This window comes from Mesocricetus auratus, unplaced genomic scaffold (genome assembly GCF_017639785.1).
Source record: "Mesocricetus auratus isolate SY011 unplaced genomic scaffold, BCM_Maur_2.0 Super-Scaffold_100042, whole genome shotgun sequence".
Classification (NCBI taxonomy): Eukaryota; Metazoa; Chordata; class Mammalia; order Rodentia; family Cricetidae; genus Mesocricetus; species Mesocricetus auratus.
Window position 1 is genome coordinate 4,241,691 of NW_024429219.1, and position 18,310 is coordinate 4,260,000.

The 18,310-nt window shown below is 50.4% G+C and overlaps 1 protein-coding gene across 1 annotated transcript in view; it reads right to left on the reverse strand.

Moving 5' to 3' along the window:
* Window positions 1–1,006: 1,006 nt before the first annotated feature.
* The window catches only part of Nol9 (nucleolar protein 9), a 17,377-nt gene continuing 73 nt past the window's right edge, over window positions 1,007–18,310 (reverse strand). The window contains exons 1-12 of the mRNA XM_040734991.1: window positions 17,897–18,310; window positions 16,544–16,763; window positions 16,011–16,138; window positions 11,821–11,956; window positions 11,618–11,705; window positions 10,998–11,095; window positions 8,905–9,066; window positions 7,304–7,604; window positions 6,673–6,784; window positions 4,893–5,070; window positions 3,727–3,860; window positions 1,007–2,526 (exon numbers count right to left, since the gene is read on the reverse strand). The exon at window positions 17,897–18,310 is cut by the window's right edge and continues 73 nt beyond it. Of these exons, the coding sequence (XP_040590925.1) occupies window positions 2,395–2,526; window positions 3,727–3,860; window positions 4,893–5,070; window positions 6,673–6,784; window positions 7,304–7,604; window positions 8,905–9,066; window positions 10,998–11,095; window positions 11,618–11,705; window positions 11,821–11,956; window positions 16,011–16,138; window positions 16,544–16,763; window positions 17,897–18,310 (2,103 nt within the window). The 3' untranslated portion in view covers window positions 1,007–2,394. The remainder of the gene's footprint in view (window positions 2,527–3,726; window positions 3,861–4,892; window positions 5,071–6,672; window positions 6,785–7,303; window positions 7,605–8,904; window positions 9,067–10,997; window positions 11,096–11,617; window positions 11,706–11,820; window positions 11,957–16,010; window positions 16,139–16,543; window positions 16,764–17,896) is intronic.

The following is an 18,310-nucleotide window of genomic DNA, read 5'->3' on the forward strand; positions in this document are numbered from 1 at the left end:
AAGGAAACCACCAGCTGGAGGGGCTGAGGTACCCTGAGGTACCCCAGCGTTTAGGTCCAGCCAGCAGGTCTCTCATGTAGTACGTTAAAAGGGGTCCTTCACCTAGATCATTTGATTTCCACGCTGCAGACCAGGCAGAACCCCAAGTCACAAGTTCTTATTCAAGAGGTCCAGTGCAGGACACAGCCTCCCTCAGGCTGGCCTCTTTCCCCACTCAGCTCTGCCCAGACTCTGGAAGAGTACGTCAACTCAAGGTACTGGGCGTGTGGCCATGGCCTCTTCATTAGTGTCACTTTTTTGGGTCTTGAATTACCAATGGCCTCTGCAGGACAGCACTAAGGGACACAGGGTCATCTTTGTCTAGGAAATAACTAACGTCTTTTTTTTTTCTTTCCCCGAGACAGGGTTTCTCTGTGGCTTTGGAGGCTGTCCTGGAACTAGCTCTTGTAGACCAGGCTGGCCTCAACTCACAGAGATCTGCCAGTCTCTGTCTTCTGAGTGCTGGGATTAAAGGCATGCGCCACCAATGCCTAGCTTCAGAGTCTTATTTTAAGGAGCCATAAAAACTGGCAACTTGGGTGTTTGCTGTTGCATGGTTCTGTAGTGTAACAAGTGTATGTTATTCTAATGGACCAGAACAATCTAAATAAATAAACCTAAACAAAACAACACACAAACACGCTAATGATCCCAGGACTTGGGAAACTGAGGCAGAATAGTGCGTGAGTCTGAGGTCAGCCTGCTCATAGCAAGATCCTGTCTCAAAACAGAAACCCCCAGAAAGACGGCCCTCCATGCCATCTCTTCCTTGCCCCAACCACCCATAATCACATGGACATTTGCAAAGCCAGGGTTCCACAGCGAGACCTCCCTCCAGGAATCTTGTTCCAAATGACTGCTCCTTCAGCCCCCAGTACAATCCTACGGTTCCCTCTACGGCTGACAGGGAACCCTCCAGGTGAAGGTCGGCTAAAAGCACACCTTTACGGAAAATGCAAATGGAGACTGCGTTTCAGGACCTTTATTCTGGAAAAGACAGGAAGATGTGGGGGATGCAGACCAATGATGGCACAGACAGTCACACCTCAGGGAGAGGAGACCCTTCCCCACCAGACAGAGACAACACAAGGTAACACGAGATATAAATAAGGAACAGCTGGTGAGTGAGTCCTTCAGTGGTCTACAGGGCTTCAGACCAAACAGGCTGCTGCAGTTCTCTCTCTCGTGATGGGGTCTTCAGATGCTGAGGCCACCATGAAGAGTCACACAGACTGGGCCAAGCAGACAACATGGGGCACACTGAGGTGGTTACAGACAAGGTGGTGTATGTGAACACGAAGACTCAACCTTCCACAGCCTCGAACATGATCCCACTGGGAGGTGGAGTCCTGACGTGTCGGTCATGCCAACCTGAGAAGTTCCTCAGTGGCTGGTCTCTCAAGCACAAAAAGGGTCTGACCCAGTCACTTCTAATTACAAAATCCACTGGAAAAAAAAAAATGGCACCTGCAGTGGCCTCTAGGTCCCCAGAAGAAAGCGCTGGTAGCAGAGATTTGCCCAAGCCAGGCACAAATATGTCTGTGCACAGACTGGTGGACCCGTGGCAATGTGTCCAGCCTCAACGGAGGAGTCAGTCAGAGCAAACACTGGCCGTAGGAACAGTCTGGAGGCTCTCTGGATGTCAGAGCAGCTTCTTCAACACAAAAGTCTCATGATTAAAATGACCAAAAAGCTAAAAGAGCAAACACAATCTGCTAACACTTGACTACACGATTGGGAGTCAATGGCATCAAGGGATCAGGCATGTGAGTCACCTAAATGGTCAGGACCATGCGACGACTCTCACTCAGGTCCCCTCAGCTTCCTCAGGACCCGAGCAGCCTGTGCACTGAGCCTGAGCGCTGGGAGGGTCAGCCTGTTGCCTTGTTTCTTGGCACATTTTTCTGTGGCTCCAGATTCCCTAATTTTATTTTGATTCCAATAGTCAGGTCCTTCTGGAACTGAGAGGTCGTGCTAGTCCCATCTGGTCAGGGGGCACAGCTGTCCTCACTGCTTCACGGCTCTTCAGGACACACTCCGCTCACCCAGGAGGGCTAGTCACAAAGAGGCCAAGTTTGCATTAAACAACTGCAGAGAAAAGCCTGAAAGCTGGGTGTGAAGACACAGGCCTGTAATGGTAACGCCACACTTGGGTGACGGAGACAGGAAGACCCCGAGTGTGAGCTTCAAGGTGTCTTAGAGGGAAAAGAAAACCGGAGTCTGGAGCTGTCTGCTCTCAGCACATTTTCCAGTCCCATGAAACTGGTCCTGACTTTGTTCTCAGCCACGAAGCCCCGCTGAGGCTGCCGACTCTGGGCTTGAGGACAAGGAGCCTCTGTCCATCCTATTGAGGCTTTATTTTCTCTTATAGGATTTGTATCCAAGGAATGAATGTTCATACTCTCTGTCTCCAATCTTCTCTGATGCTCCAGGAAGTTTTAAGTTATAATCTGTGGTCACGTAAGGAATTGTCCCTTCGGGCCCAGGCTGAAATGGAAACACAAAGAAACATCATAGAGACCAGTCTGGACAGCCTCGAGGAACAGAGGGCTCTCCCGACCGGAAGCCAATACAGAGCAGCTGCAAAGCAGGTCTCTGGGTCCCAAGACACTTAGGATGCTCCTCAAAAGGCCTTTTTTTTTTTTCAATGTAAAAATATACAGCTGGGCGTTGGTGGCACACGCCTTTAATCCCAGCACTTGGGAGGCAGAGGTAGGCAGATGATTTAGAGGCCAGCCTGATCTATAGAGCTAGTTCAGGACAGTTAAGAGCTACACAGACAGACTCTGTCTGGGGGAAAGGAAGGCAGGCAGGCAGGCAGGCAGGCAGGCAGGCAGGCTTTCTGCCTTCTAACTGCTGGGACTAAAGGCCTGAACCAATACTGCCTGGTGAATATGGATTTTTGAGACAGGACTTCTCTATGTAGTTTTGGCTGTTCTAGATCTCAGTCTGTAGACCAGACTGGCCTCAAACACAAAACTTCATCTGCCTCAGCTGGGCAGTGGTGGTGCACGCCTTTAATCCTAGCACTCCAGAGGCAAAGGTAGGCAGATGATTTCAAGGCTTGGGAAAAAAAAAACCCAGAAACAAACAAAGCAAATATATGAGTATATATGTTCATTGACATGGTTTTATGTGTATCTGACCAGATATACCTTGGACAAGCCTGGATGCCATCTGTCTACCCTGACCCGCTACCCTGACCCCCTAACCAAACACTCTGAGGGACAGTGCATGGTGTGTGCAGCTTCCAGATCTGTAAGAGCTAAGCACCAGGACCTCCACCTATGCCGGTGAGCACGTGTGCTCTTCCCAGTGGCCTTAGATTGTTCACGCTGAGCACGGCGGTGAGCTTTAATCTCACCACTTGGGCAGCCAACTTGGTCTATAAATTAGGTCAACCAAGACTCCACAGTGAGACCTTGTCTCACAACACACCCACATAAGACTGTCCACAGAGGCCAGTCTGAAGAGCCACCTCTGCCCTCCACGTCCTTCCCCTATTTTTGGCTCTACACTGAGATGCTGACTGAAACCTTTTGAGCACTCAATATCCCAGCTTAGGTCACCCAAACCACACAGTCAAGTGTGAGTCTCCCAGATGAAGAACTTGTTGCCTTGACTATGGCCACCATGGGCTCACTCCTGCCTCCGATGGTCCCCGCGGGACTGTCCCCGCCAGCTCACCTGCTTCTTGAAAATACAATGTGGAATGGGAATGGCGCCAACCAGCAGACAGTTCACAGCTTTCAACTCTTCTGGAGGCAAAGGGGTGAGGATGTGATACAGACGCTGGTCCATGTCGATGCCTCTGCAGATGCCTTCAAGACAGAGCAAAGTCAGCCGCTCGGCAGACAGTCCACATTTCAACCACCGGGAAGGGAAGGCTGATCTTGACATTGCGAGTTTTCCTTTGGGGCTCAAGAGTCAACTCAGCAGATAAGAACACTTGCTGAGCCGGGCAGTGGTGCATGCCTGTAATCCTAGCACTCGATGCCACCTTCTGGCCTGAATGCACACCAGACACACAGGCCAACACAAACAAGATAAATTAAGGAGTTCTAATTTCTAGTGCTTCTGAGGGGTACTGAGGTGGCTAAGCAGGGTTAAAGGTATGTGCTGTTCTTCCACAGGACCCAAGTTCAGTTCCCAGAACCAACTTCAGGCAGCTATGACACCAACTCCAGGAACTTAACAGCCAACACCTCTGGTCTCCAGGGGCATCTGCACTCATGTGCACATATACCCACATAAAAACGAAATAAATCTTTCTGAGACAGGGTTTACATAGACCTTGTTGTCCAGGAACTTGATTAGGAAACCAGGTTGTCCTCAAACTCAGAGAACCAACCACTTGCCTGTGTCTCCTGGGATGAGCCAGCATGCCTAGCTAAAAATAAAACAACATATGTTTTATTTAATTATTTACTTTTTAAATTTTCATTTGCATTGGCATTTTGCTTGCATGTATGTTTGTGTGAGTGTGTCAGATCTTGGAGTCAGAGACAGTTTTAGCTACCACGTGGGAGCTGGAAATTGAACTCAGGACCTCTGGAAGAGCAGTCAGTGAGTGCTCTTAACCTCTGAGCCATCTCTCCAGCCCAAATAAATAAATCTTAAAAAAGAAAAAGTCTATTCAAAGAATTTGAACATCGCCCTGTTCAGCTGTGAGGAGCCGAGAAGAGCTTGGACAGTTGTGATGAGGGCAAAGAACTCAACCCTGGAGGAGCACACAGAGACATTAACTTCCCTGACAACAGGTGCTTCTCGATACAATGCCCAGGTACAAGGTGAAGACCAGCTGTCTATGGTGGAGTGGACAAGGAAAGAGTCATAATCTACTCTCAACTCACCAAAGCCCAGACAGTCACATATGGGATTCTGTGCAAGCAGGATGGGACCCCGAGTGTATCCTTTCATGTCATCCACGATCTTGCAAAGGCCAACCCAGCTGGCGTTCACAGCACACAGTATGTGGGAAGGGGCAACATCAGCATGGGTGATCCGGAGAGCAACCGCATTGAAGGGGACCTGGAGAATAAACCACCAATGTTCATGTCCCCGAGGCCCTTCTCCTCTGAGAGGCTTCCTCCTGAGACACGCAATCCACTGCCTTAGTCTCCTACGCTGACTCAGACACTTAATATGTTCTCCATGTATGTGTTCATGTGTGCTCCCGTGTGTATTTTGAGCATACACCTGTGGGTATCTCCCCACTGACTACTCTGGACATTGTTGTTTTTTTTTTTGTTTTTTTTTTGGTTTTTCGAGACAGGGTTTCTCTGTATTGTCTTGGAAGCTGTCCTAGAACTCGCTTTGTAGACCAGGCTGGCCTCGAACTCACAGAGATCCACCTGCCTCTGCCTCCCGAGTGCTGGGATTAAAGGCGTGCACCACCAACGCCTGGCATGTTGCTTTTCAAGTTTTGTTTTGAAACAGTCTCACTATGCAGTCTAGGCTGCCTCAAAGCAGAGATCCAATATGCTACCACACCAGGCTTCACCCTGTTTGTTTGAGAAAGAGGCCTCTCACAGAACCTAAAGCTTGCTGATGTGGCCAGACTGATTGGCCAGCAAGCCACGGAGATCCTCTCGTTTCTACTTCCCAGGGCTGGGATTACAAACATCCGACACCAAATCCAGCCAATCGGGGTTCTGAAAGCACAAATTAGGGGAAGGCTTGGTTGAATACACAGAAGCCCTAGGCTACCACCTAGCACCGCGAAAGACTGGGTGTGGACCAGGCAGTGGGTTGTGCACACCTCTGGTCCCAGCACTCAGGAGGCAGAGGCAGGTGGGTCTCAGCGAGTTCAAGGCCGGCCTGGTGTACTCAGGGTGCCAGGACTGCCAGGGCTATTACACAGAGAAACCCCATCTCGAAACTCTCCTCCCTCCAAAGAGACGGGTGTGGTGGCACATGCCTAGCCTCACAGCAAATGGCAGGCAGAGGCAAGAGGACCAGAGTTCTGCTCAGGGCACCTGGGTTCCATAGTCCCTCCTTCCTGTACTTGTATTCCTATGATTCATTCCTTTCTCTCAACTCAAAAACAAAACAAAGCCAGGGGTAAAAGCACCAGCGTCGACATGCAGGGTCCCAGGTCACCTCTTTGCAGACTGAGTAGAGGGAGCTGCCCAAGCATCATCAAGACCATGGAGACATGCGTTTGCAAGGTGAAGGGCTGTAAAAGTCAAGAGTTCAGCACACTAAGTGTTGGCAGCCACCAAGAGTGACAGCCGGTGCCTCTGCTCCAGTTAGCCCGTTTTCTTCGGATGTCTGGCTGCAGTATTTCCAGTTGTGCTTTGCTGAACAGGACTTTGCTGCTTGCTTTCTTTTTTAAAACAAACCCACCGCACCAGGCAGTGGCTGCCACACCGTTAATGCCAGCACTTAGGAGGAGGCAGAGGCAGGCGGATCTCTGTGAGTTGGAAAGCAGCCTGGTCTACTGAGTGAGCTCCAGGATAACCACTATACACAAAGCAACTCTGTCTCAAAAAACCAGCCTCACGGATCCTTAGTCTCCCCATCTGAAAAACGGGGAGACTATCAGACCCTGAACCACAGGGCTGTGTGAGAATTAGGGAAGCGTCACATATCTCCTCTGTATAGACAGTTTCTCCCACCAGCTCTGGTTACCTGATAGGGAGTCAGGCTGTGCAAAGGCGTAAGCGGCCCTGGCACAGGCGGCATCATCTGGCTAAGGTAGCCCAACACTGCCAGATCTCGAAAAATTTTGTTGTATTTGGCCCTGAAAAGTAGAGCAGAGCAAGGTGAATGGAGAATAACATACCACGGCCACTTGGGGGCAGAAGCGAGCAGCAGCTCAGCCGACATCCGGAGCACTTCTTTAAGGGTCTCTCCAAACCCTAGGGCTGCAGATGTGCTCAGGGTTACAGTGGCCAGCAGGTCCAAGACCTGGGTCTAAGGGCCAAGGCTACACTCACTCTCACCCCCCTAAGTCTCCACCTAAAACCCCGCCTTGACACAGTCCTCCAAATAACAGAAAGCCCAAAGAGTCCTCAGCACCGAGCCCCTGGCCACCAGTATGGGAAGCCCCATCTCCACGCTCCCCCAGGAATGATGCCCCTTTAAATCTTCAGAGGCCACCTCTTCTTTAGTTTACAGGGCCTCACAACGTGCTACAGGCTGGCCTCCCAGGTGAGAGAACCACGGGCCAGAGCCACCGTGACCAGCTCTGTGAACAAGCGAGCCCCCGATGCTGGTCACCACAGACAGCATCGCTCTTTAGCCAGGATGCTTCACTTACCTGTTTTTCTCATTTTTATCACATATAAATTCTGAGTGAACAGCTATCAGCTTATGTCCCGTGAAAGCTGGGACTGGACAACAGTCTTTGTCTTCGTCAGTCAATTCTAAACTGTCTCCAAACTCTTCAATTTCGAAACCCCGATGTCTCCTTTTGGTCTTGCTTTTTGTATACAGGCCATCTGTGAGCTCTACATATTCGGAGGTCAGAGCAGACATTGTTCTGCCCCGGCCCGACAACTGAACGACATAGTTGGGGGACAGCACTCGGATCAGGTCAACCAGCAGCAGCAGCCCCTCATCTGCCGGAAGAGAGACCGTAAGCACAGCGGAACACGCACTAAAGACATGGGCCAGGCACCTTTAATCCTGCACTCACTCGGGAGGCAGAGACAGGAGGATACAGAGTGCGTTTCAAAGCAAGCTTCAGGAGAGTTAGAAGTGCTACATAGAGAAACTCTGTATCACAAAACAAAACAAATTAAAAAATGAAAGACATGACCAGGCAGCATGGGCACACCTGACAAGATCTGAGCCCTCCTCTAGCTTCCAAGGGCACTGCATGCAGTGTTAGGACAAAACAGTCACACAAACATCAATCCGTTAAAAAAATAACCAACACGGGCGGGGCGGCGGCGGCTTACACCTTTAGTCCCAGCACTTGGGAGGCAGAGGCAGGAGGAACTCTGAGTCCGCTGGTCTACAGAATGAGTTCCAGGACATGCTCCAAAGCTGGAGAAACTGTCTCAAAGAACCAAGAAAGTGTAGAAAAAATAACCAACAACCCCAAATCCCAGAAACCAGAGCTCACTTAGTGGATATAAATGCCTATAATCTCCACACTGGGAGGAGGCGGTAGGAGGTTTAGAGGTTTAAGGCTGTCCTCAGCTAGACAGGGGAATGACCACGCTTACCCACACTTGAACAAGACAGCACGCATATACGGAAGCACCACACATGTAAATATGTACCTGTACAGCACACATATAAATATGCACCTGTACAGCACACATATAAATATGTACCTGTACAGCAAACATGTAAATATGTACCTGTATACCACACATGTAAATATGTACCTGTACAGCACACATGTAAGTATGTACCTGTACAGCACACATGTAAGTATGTACCTGTACAGCACACATGTAAATATGTACCTGTACAGCACACATGTAAGTATGTACCTGTACAGCACACATGTAAATATGTACCTGTACAGCACACATGTAAGTATGTACCTGTACAGCACACATGTAAATATGTACCTGTACAGCACACATGTAAGTATGTACCTGTACAGCACACATGTAAGTATGTACCTGTACAGCACACATGTAAGTATGTACCTGTACAGCACACATGTAAATATGCACCTGTACAGCACACATGTAAATATGCACCTGTACAGCACACATGTAAATATGTACCTGTACAGCACACATGTAAGTATGCACCTGTACAGCACACATGTAAATATGTACCTGTACAGCACACATGTAAATATGCACCTGTACAGCACACATGTAAATATGTACCTGTACACCATACATGTAAATATGTACCTGTACAGCACTCATGGGAGCTGCTAACACTGCTCACCTTTCACCCAGCCCATCGTGTTGATGATAAGTGGAGACTCTCTCTTGTAATCTCTGAACACATATTTTATCATCTCAATGTAATTCTCATAGTCGTTGTGACAACTCATCTTCCCGTAATAGACCATCTTCTGTGGCCTCCGCGGGTGAGTGAAAGGTGGTCCTAGGAAAATAAAAGCTCGAGTTAGGAATTAAGCAGTTGCCTAACACACATCCAGGGATTCTCAACCACCCTAATGCAGGGACCCTGTAATACACTGTTTTGGGATGACCCCCAACGTAACAATTTTTTTTTTCGAGACAGGGTTTCTCTGTGGCTTTGGAGGCTGTCCTGGAACTAGCTCTTGTAGTCCAGGCTGGACTCAAACTCACAGAGATCCTCCTGACTCTGCCTCCTGAGTGCTGGGATTAAAGGCGTGCGCCACCACAACCGGCTTTTGTTCTGTTTTTTTTTTTTTTTTTGAGACAGGGTTTTTCTGTGTAACAGTTCTGACTCTCCTAGAACTTGACCAGGAGACCAGGTTGTCCTCAAACTCACAAAAGATCCACCTGCCTGTCTTCGTCATCGTTCCCCCGCCCCTGTGCTGGGATTAAAGGCGTGGGTCACCACCTCCCGGCTCTGGTACATACTTTTAATCCTGCACATGGGAGGCAAGGCAGCTGGACCTCTGTGAGATTGCAGATCAGCAAGTTCCAGGTTAGCCAGAGCAAACAGTGAGAGAGAAGAGCCCAGAACAAGGCCGCAGAGATGGCTCAGCAGCAGGAGCTAACGGCCCAGGCGGAGCTCGAGCCTGGTGTCAAGAGATGTCAAGACCTGTCTGTCACTCCAGGTCTGGGGGAATCTGACGCCCTCTGCTGGCCTCCAAGGACACTAGCTGGCACTCAGGTGCACACACTTCCCCCCCATAATTAAAAGTAATCTTAAACCAGGCGCACGCCTTTAATCCCAGCACTTGGGAGGCAGAGACAGGTGGATCTCTGTGAGTTCGAGACCAGCCTGGTCTACAGAGCTAGTTCCAGGATAGCCTCCAAAGCCACAGATAACCCTGTCTCGAAAAACCAAAAAAAAAGACAAAACAAAACAAAACAAACAAACAAAAAACAAAAGGGAGTTGTTGCATACATGGAAAGGCAGGCCAATTTCTGAGTTCAAAGTCACCCTGGAATACACAAAGAAGCCCTGTCTTGAAAAACAAAAACAAAAAACCCGGATGTAGCAATGAGAGCTAGAACACTGAAAGCAGATTTAATACCCCTGAATTATATACCCAGGAGTGGCTAAGATGACCACATTTACTTTGCATATTTTATAACTCTAAAAACAGGGGGAGGCGGAGAGGGGGGCCGGGCCTGAAGAGATGGCTCAATGGTCAAGAGCACTGGCTGCTCTTTCAAAGGACTCAATTCCCAGCACCCACGTTAGCTCACAACTGTCTATAATTCCAGTTGCAGGACTTCTGATGCCCTCATACCAATGTACATGAAATACATTTTAAAAAAGGGACATTACAGCCAGACGGTGGTGGCACACGCCTTTAATCCCAGCACTCTGGAGGCAGAGGCAGGTGGACCAGCCTGGTCTACAAGAGCTAGTTCCAGGACAGCCTCCTAGGTCACAGTGAAACCCTGCCTCGAAAAATAAAAACAAAAAAAAAATTAAAAATGACATTACAGGATAACTGGTAAATGCAGAGAAAAATCATCTGTGGAATCTGGGGCAGGGCTCAGGTCACCTATGATGTTTTTGGGTGAGACGTGTTTGTAATTTACTGGCTGCTTTTCCAGAGGACCCAGGTTCAATTCCCAGAACCCACGTTGTGACAGCTCACAGCTGTCTGTAACTCCAGAACCAGGGGACCCGATACCCTCAAAAAGCCATACATGCAGACAAAATACCCATGCACATAAAATTAAAATAATTAACAAAATTTACATAAAATAGTTCTACTTCCTAAAATAAAAACATACCCAATGTTGTTGTAGAAGCTAGAGGCAGAACAGTTCACTTGGTATGTTTTACATTTTACAGTTTTGTAATAAGGTTACCTTTAAACCTTGCAAGCCTGAGACATTAAAGAAGTATGTTCTACATACCCAGAAGCGGTTCTGTGATGTTCAGTAAAGCAACACAGCCAGGAGGAGTGAACTCCGTCTGCCCCAGATCACACTCCAGATAGTCAACCCCGGGAAGGCTGGAGATCGTAAAGAGAAAGACAGTGTCCCTCAGCTGTCCTCAGCAGGAGTGACTCTGGGTGACACGTGGATAGCACCACCCTGGGTAGCCTAGCAGTTGCCACACCCCAAAAGCTGGGGGCCACAGTACAGGCAAGGCTCCGTGCCATTCAACAGGCAAGGCCACTGCCAAAATGTAACAGTTCAGTCCTGGGTTTGGGGGTGACACCTGGGCCAAGCATCCCACTTGGATCAGAGTCACATGCGAGCACTGTCCCCACAGTGAAGAGCGCCAGCGCCCAGCCAACAGCATACAGAACTGAACACAACCCCACCCTATGTTCTTCATCAAACTGGGCATGGTGACTTATACCAGTAGTCACAGTACTGGGGAGGCTGAGGCAGGAGAGTCACCAAGAGCCCAGGGCTAGACTGGTCTAGAGAGTGAGACCATGCCTCAGAAAATCAAACAAAAACCAAGTTCCTCCATTTGAATCACATTTCATGCCCGGATGACCGAGTGAAAACACAAGCATGCTTACCTATTCAGTAGCTGGTTAATCAGTATTCTACTGAACGTCGACTTTCCAATGTCACAAGCGCCACACAACAGGATCACAGGGCAGCCATCTACTTTTGCAGGTAAAACAAACAGTGAGTCCCGGGGCCAGCGAGTCCTCAGGACTGCAGTTCTGCAGGGCCTGGGGCTCTGGGGAATACAGAACTGGTGAAAGGTGAGGCTCACCGCAGCACACGCTGACCAGCTCTTCCATGGCACAAAGGCCACTCTCACTAAAGCAGATCCCTTTCTTTTTCCTCTGTCTTCTGAGGCCAATCTTCTTCAAAAGGAAGTACTCAGCATTTGTCCGTACAGGAGTATTCTGAAACACAGCAATTCAAACTCTGAGGAAAATTGTCTTAAAAATATACATTTGGTTGACTCTAAATTAATAAGCAAAAAATCGCTGTGAGTTAAAAAACAAAACCTCAGGCCGGGCGTTGGTGGCGCACGCCTTTAATCCCAGCACTCGGGAGGCAGAGGCAGGTGGATCTCTGTGAGTTCGAGACCAGCCTGGACTACCAAGCGAGTTCCAGGACAGCCTCCAAAAGCCACAGAGAAACCCTGTCTTGAAAAAACAAAAAACAAAAAAAAAAAAAACAAAAAACAAAAAAAAAACAAAAAACAAAAACAAAAAACAAAACCTCGTTCCTTTCTCTCAGTACCCCCACACCCAGCCCACCCATCGGCATGTCCTGCCTCTTTCCAAAGTTCATGTCTGTTTCCACAGCGTATACCCTCAGACTGCCACTGCCTCTGGAGAGGAGAGAGGCATTAAAATGCAGGGCAAGTTTAACAGAGGCCACCGCAAGGGACAGGTTGGCAATCTGAAATAAAGCCAAGGCCGCCTCTCACACAAAACAGGGCGCGGAAGAGATGCAAATAGAGCAGGAATGAAAAGGGCGGTGTGTTCAGCTTCACTGGAGCTCTGAAGGAAGCGGGAGGAAGCTAAAAGTCCACGTGCTAGCTGACGTGGGTCAGGGGGGCTCAGGTGAGGAGTCCACCATTCAGCGGAATGAAAGAAGGCAGCACCCACAGACACATCCTCATGAGAGGGCATTCCTGCCCGGGTGCCTCCCTTCCTTCTGTAGAGGGTAACAATGTAGTCTCAGAGTGGAAGAGATGGTTCAGCGGCTGAGAGCACCTACAGATCTGGCAGATGACCAGAGTCTGGTCCTTAGCCCCCATGTTAGACTGCTCACAATCGCCTTAACTCCAGTTGCAGGAAATTTGATGCTGTCTTCTAGCCTCCTAAAAAAATACGTGGCACACACAGACGCATAAATGAAAACAAAAAACTCTTCAGAATGCAATCATATGAGGGCTAGGGAGATGGCTCAGTGGATAAGACTCAGTTTTTAGGACCAGTGTTCAAATCCCTGGCACCCACGTAAAAGCTAAGGAGGTGTGAGGGCTGCCTGTAACTCAGTACTTGGGAGGCAGACAGAGTAACACTGGGAGAAGTTGGTTAGCTACACTAGCTGCAACTGGTGGGCCCCAGGTTCAGCAAGAGACCTGGTACAATGAGTCAGTGGAGACAGTGAGCAAGACATTTCCTAGCAGCTTCTGACCTCCAGTTCCTCACAGGAGCAAGTGAGTAAAAATGTAATCACACTGGCGCACGCCTTTAATCCCAGCACTCTGGAGGCAGAGGCAGGCGGATCTCTGTGAGTTCCAGGCTAGCCAGGACTGTTACATAGCAACCAATAAAGTAACCACAGTAGTACTTGTCTGTCATCTCAGAACTCCAGAGACAGGAATACAAGGTCGAGGCCCCTCTGGGCTACATAGTAATACTGTGTTTCCAAAAACAAAAACACAGTGGGTGTCTGGAGAGAGGGCCCAGAGGTGAAGAGGACTGGGCTCTCTGAAGGCTGATGCTCTGTTGTTAGTGCCCATGCAGAGCGGCTGTCAACTTCCTGTAACTTCAGTCCCAGAGCCGTGACTTCACACCTCTCTCTACAGAAACGTGTCCTGCGCGCACAGACCCACATATTCAAATACTGAAGTAACTACCACACACAGCCCTGCCCCAACCGCCTTCACTTCACGTCTTTAATCCCAGCACTCGGGAGGCAGAGGCAGGTGAATCCCTGTGAGTTTGAGACCAGCCTGGTCTACCAAGCGAGTTCCAGGACAGCCTCCAAAGCAATACAGAGAAATCTTGTCTCGAAAAAGCAAAAAAAAAAAAAAAAAAAGTAAAAGCTGGCTCGTAATAAGCCTGAGGTATTGGCCGAGCATTTACAATTAATACAAGCCCCTGTGTGGTAATTTGGAAATGGCCTCTGGGGTGGGAAAACTCCACCTACAGAAACCCTGTCTCAAAAAAACAAGAAAAGAGCACTCAATGTTCTTGCAAAGGACTGGGGTTTGATTTCCAGCACCCACTTGAGGCTCATCACCACCTCCTCATGCACCAGGTACACACGTGTACACACACATACGCGCACACACACATACACAAAGCGCTCTCACACACACACACACACACACACACACACAAAGCGCTCACACACCCACACCACACCCACACCCACACACAAAGCACTCACACACCAAAGCATAACAAATTTAAAAAAGTTAAAACCAGCCACCTTTAATCCCCGCACTTGGGAGGCAGAGGCAGGGGGATCGCAAGTTCCAACACAGGCTCCAAAGCTACACAGAGAAACCCTGTCTTGAAAAAAAAAACAAAAAATTTAAAACAAAATAATGCCTGTATAAGTGCTGGGGAAACAGCTTGGTCAATAATCTTGAGGCCCTGGGCAGAAACCCAGGCATGAAGGAAGGGTGTGTGTGTGTGTGTGTGTGTGTGTGTGTGTGTGTGTGTGTGTGTGTGTGTGTGTGTGTGTGTGTGTGTACGCATGTGCGAGTGTGAGTGTGCATGAGAGAGCCCATCCCCTGGGATGTGCACATGGAGGCTGTGACAGCCATCAGCCTTCAGGCCACCAGATACGGTCTCCCTGAATAACAGAACTCAAGGTGTCCCCTGGCTTTTGCATCACCCGTATGCACCTGCAGGCGCGTGTACAAGCACACACACATAGAATCATTGTTCCTCCCACGGCCACGTGACCACATGAGCAAACACATCCATCCTGGACTCGGGTGAGTGCAGACGAGCTTGCCCTCTACAGCACATCACTCCAGTCCTTCTCGTCAGTCCTAAGGCTGTGTGCCAGCACAGTGCTGCACCATCCCCCTCAACAACCATAACTCTCTACAGCGCCCTGTAGACACTGCTTTCTTTCCTTCCCTTGAAAACCAAGTCTTTTACTACAAAGTCTTATATTTCGTAATCCAGTGTCTCTCTTCTCCCATCCTGACCCATCTGAGGCTGTCTCTCAGCAGTGTATTGAAATCAGTCTAGTCCAGATCCTCATTCTACACCTGTCTCAGGCCACCTCAGACCAGTGAGGCCTCCAACCCTGGCCATTCCTCAGCTCCTCTGTGGCTTCCTTATTTTATTTTATTTTTGGTTTTTCGAGACAGGGTTTCTCTGTGGCTTTGGAGGCTGTCCTGGAACTCGCTCTGTAGACCAGGCTGGTCTCGAACTCACAGAGATTCGCCTGCCTCTGCCTCCAGAGTGCTGGGATTAAAGGCGTACGCCACCAACGCCTGGCTGGCTTCCTTATTTTAAACCCCTCTGGAGTGACACTGCCCAGACCTCATACCCTCTCCCCTCTCAAGCTGTATCAACATGCTCTCTCTCTCTCTCTCTCTCTCCCTCCCTCCCTCCCTCTCTCTCTCTGTCTGTCTGTCTCCTAATCTGTGTTCTCAGATGCCCTCTCTGCTGCAGGCTCCCGAATTCATAGCCCCCACCTTCTTCAGGCTGCAGACTCCTATACTCTACAGCCTGCCTGACATCTCCACCTGGCTGTCTTTTTTCTTCTTCCTTCTTTGGGAGCCAGGGTGCCATGCAGCTCAGCGTGGCCTCCTCAGCACTACCTAGCTGGAGATGGCCTTCAACTCGTTACCCTCCTGACTACACCTCACGAGTGCTGGGTTACAGGCTTGTCCTACCATAGCTGACAAAGAGAAAGCTTCAGCTGGGCAATGAAACTGAGGGAGAAGAGGAAAAACATTCCTGACAACCTTCCTGTAGGTGCCTGTGTGGGTGCATGTCACAGAACATCAGCGGGGGCGCTCTCCCCTTCTCCCGAGTACCTGGGATGGAACCAGTTCGCCAGGCTTCTTCAGCAAGTGTCTTCACCCATGACACACCTTTGTGTGGAGACTATCTCCTAACTGTTGACACTGAGGTGCTGCCTGCTGTGTAATGCCTACCCCACTCACATGACAGACAGGATGATTCTGGGGGCGTGCCCTGCACGGCCGACCACTCTGCGGCAAGGGGGCACGAGCACTGGCTTTACCTCCTGCAGGAAGACATAGGACGCGCAGGCATAGAAGCTCATGAAATCTACGGCAGGCGTCCTCAGCTGTTCCAGCAGCACCATGGAACCCAGGGGAGGGAAATTCTGTATGGCCCAGTTTCTGTCATCTGCAGAGAGAAGGTCAAGTCACCTCAGAAGAAGTTAACAGTTTACACCCGTAGAGCTGATTCCCTGACGTACCCAAGCCTGCCACCTATCAGCTTCATGGTCTTGGAAAACATCTGGTGTAAACCGGTGGGGATAACAGTACTTTAATAAGTAAGCCCACCCCACCAGGATTTTTTTTTTTTTTTTTTTTTACGAGACAGGGTTTCTCTGTATTGTTTTGAAGGCTATCAGTCCAGCCCGGCCTCGAACTCACAGAGATCCGCCTGCCTCTGCCTCCGGAGTGCTGGGATTAAAGGCGTGCACCACCAATGCCCGGCCCACCAGGATTTAAATAGAGCACAATGTGCAAAATATAAAAAGCACTTAAAAATCACTGGCTGTGACGTAGGAGGCTGAAGCCTTACCCAGTTTCATGTGGGGCTTGAGCAGAGCCCGGATCTCTCTCCTGGTCTCCTTCTCGCTTTTGTCAGGTTCTGGGTACTGAACCCCATTGATGGTCAGGTAGGAGTGGGTGTAGGTAGAATAAACATCTCTGGCAGGCTGGCCTTGTTTGATGATATGGCCGTATATTTCCACCTGGCCATAGATGCAAGTCACGCGGCAGATCCCACTAAAAGTAAAACCCTAGCAGGATAAGGAAAACAACAACAAAAACATTATGGACACTTTGGTACAAAGACAGGAAAATCCTAAAATCTTAACTTGCTATTCACTTATCAAAATGATCCCCCCCCCAGAGAAGGGGGCCTCATGATGTAGCCAAGGCTATCTTAGAACTAGCTAAGTACAAAAGGCCGTTCTTCAACCATCTCTGCATTCAGAGTGATTGGTAAGAAAATCCATGCCTAAATATCAAACGACACGCCGGGCGTTGGTGGCGCACGCCTTTAATCCCAGCACTCGGGAGGCAGAGGCAGGCGGATCTCTGTGAGTTCGAGGCCAGCCTGGTCTACAGAGTGAGTTCCAGGACAGCCTCCAAAACAATACAGAGAAACCCTGTCTCGAAAAACCAAAAAAACAAAAACAAAAACAAAAAAAACAAATGACACAGCCCTGGGGCTGCAAAGGAGGCTCACTGGTTAAGAGCACCGGCTGGGGCTGCCAGAGAATCCAAGCCTGGTTCCCAACACCCATGTGGTGGGTGGGTGGCTCGCAACCTCTCCTAACCTCCTTTAACTCCAGTTTCAGAGGATCCCACGCCTTGGCATGGCCCCTGCAGACACTGCATGCACATGCTGTACACTCAAGACACATAAAACGAAGCTACACTGTACTGATCGGCCAAACTTCCCCGAGGTTTTTAACTTAATCCTAAACGTCATTAACTCCCCCCCCCCCCATTGCAACTCCCAAGAGGCTCACAAAGTCGCACAGCACCCATCTGCGACTCTTGAGGCGTCCCAGGAGGGGCAGTCCATGGTCAGACCGCCCCGGTTTAACTCCTGGCTCTCTGCCTTGTACTACTGTCTGACTCCATGCATGTCACCTACCTTGTTTCTCCCGCCCATGACGGCAAGAAAGCCAAGGCCACCGTCACTCCCGGGAGAGCTGGGAGTGCTAAACAGTTTGGAACACCGGGAACGCTGGCAGCTATGTGCCTGACAGATGCGACCCGCTCACGTGCTGCTGGCACAGCTCGGCCAGCAGATCCTGAGCAGGGGGATGAGGATGGACTTGCCCACGACCTGCTTCCGTAGGGCCAGGGGCGGGGACCGTAGGGCGGTCCGGCCCCCAGGAGCTCCCCGCGGGCGACTCACCTCCCCGGTTGGCAGCAGCAGCAGCACGCGGCCCGAGCCGAGGTCCCGCGTGGGCTGGGTGATGTTCGAGTGCCGGAGCGGCGGCGGGCGCTCGGGCCGGGGACGGGGCGCGGGCCGGGGGCGGGGCGCGGGCCGGGTGTCCGGCGCGGGCTCGGGCTCGGGGCGGGGTGCGGGCCGGGTGTCCGGCGTGGGCCGCCCGCGGGGCCGAGCCTTGCACTTGGAGGCCGCCGGCGCGGCCCCCGCCGCCGCCGCCGCCGCGACGCCGAGCTTCCAATCGCCGCCCAACGCGTGGGCCCGCAGCAGCCGCCGTCGCAGGCGCCGCAGCTCGCCCCGGGTCAGGACTCCGAACCGGCGACGGCCCCGACGGCTGAGGAGGAGGTGGGGCCGGGCCTTGCGAGCCCGCTGCCAGGAGGA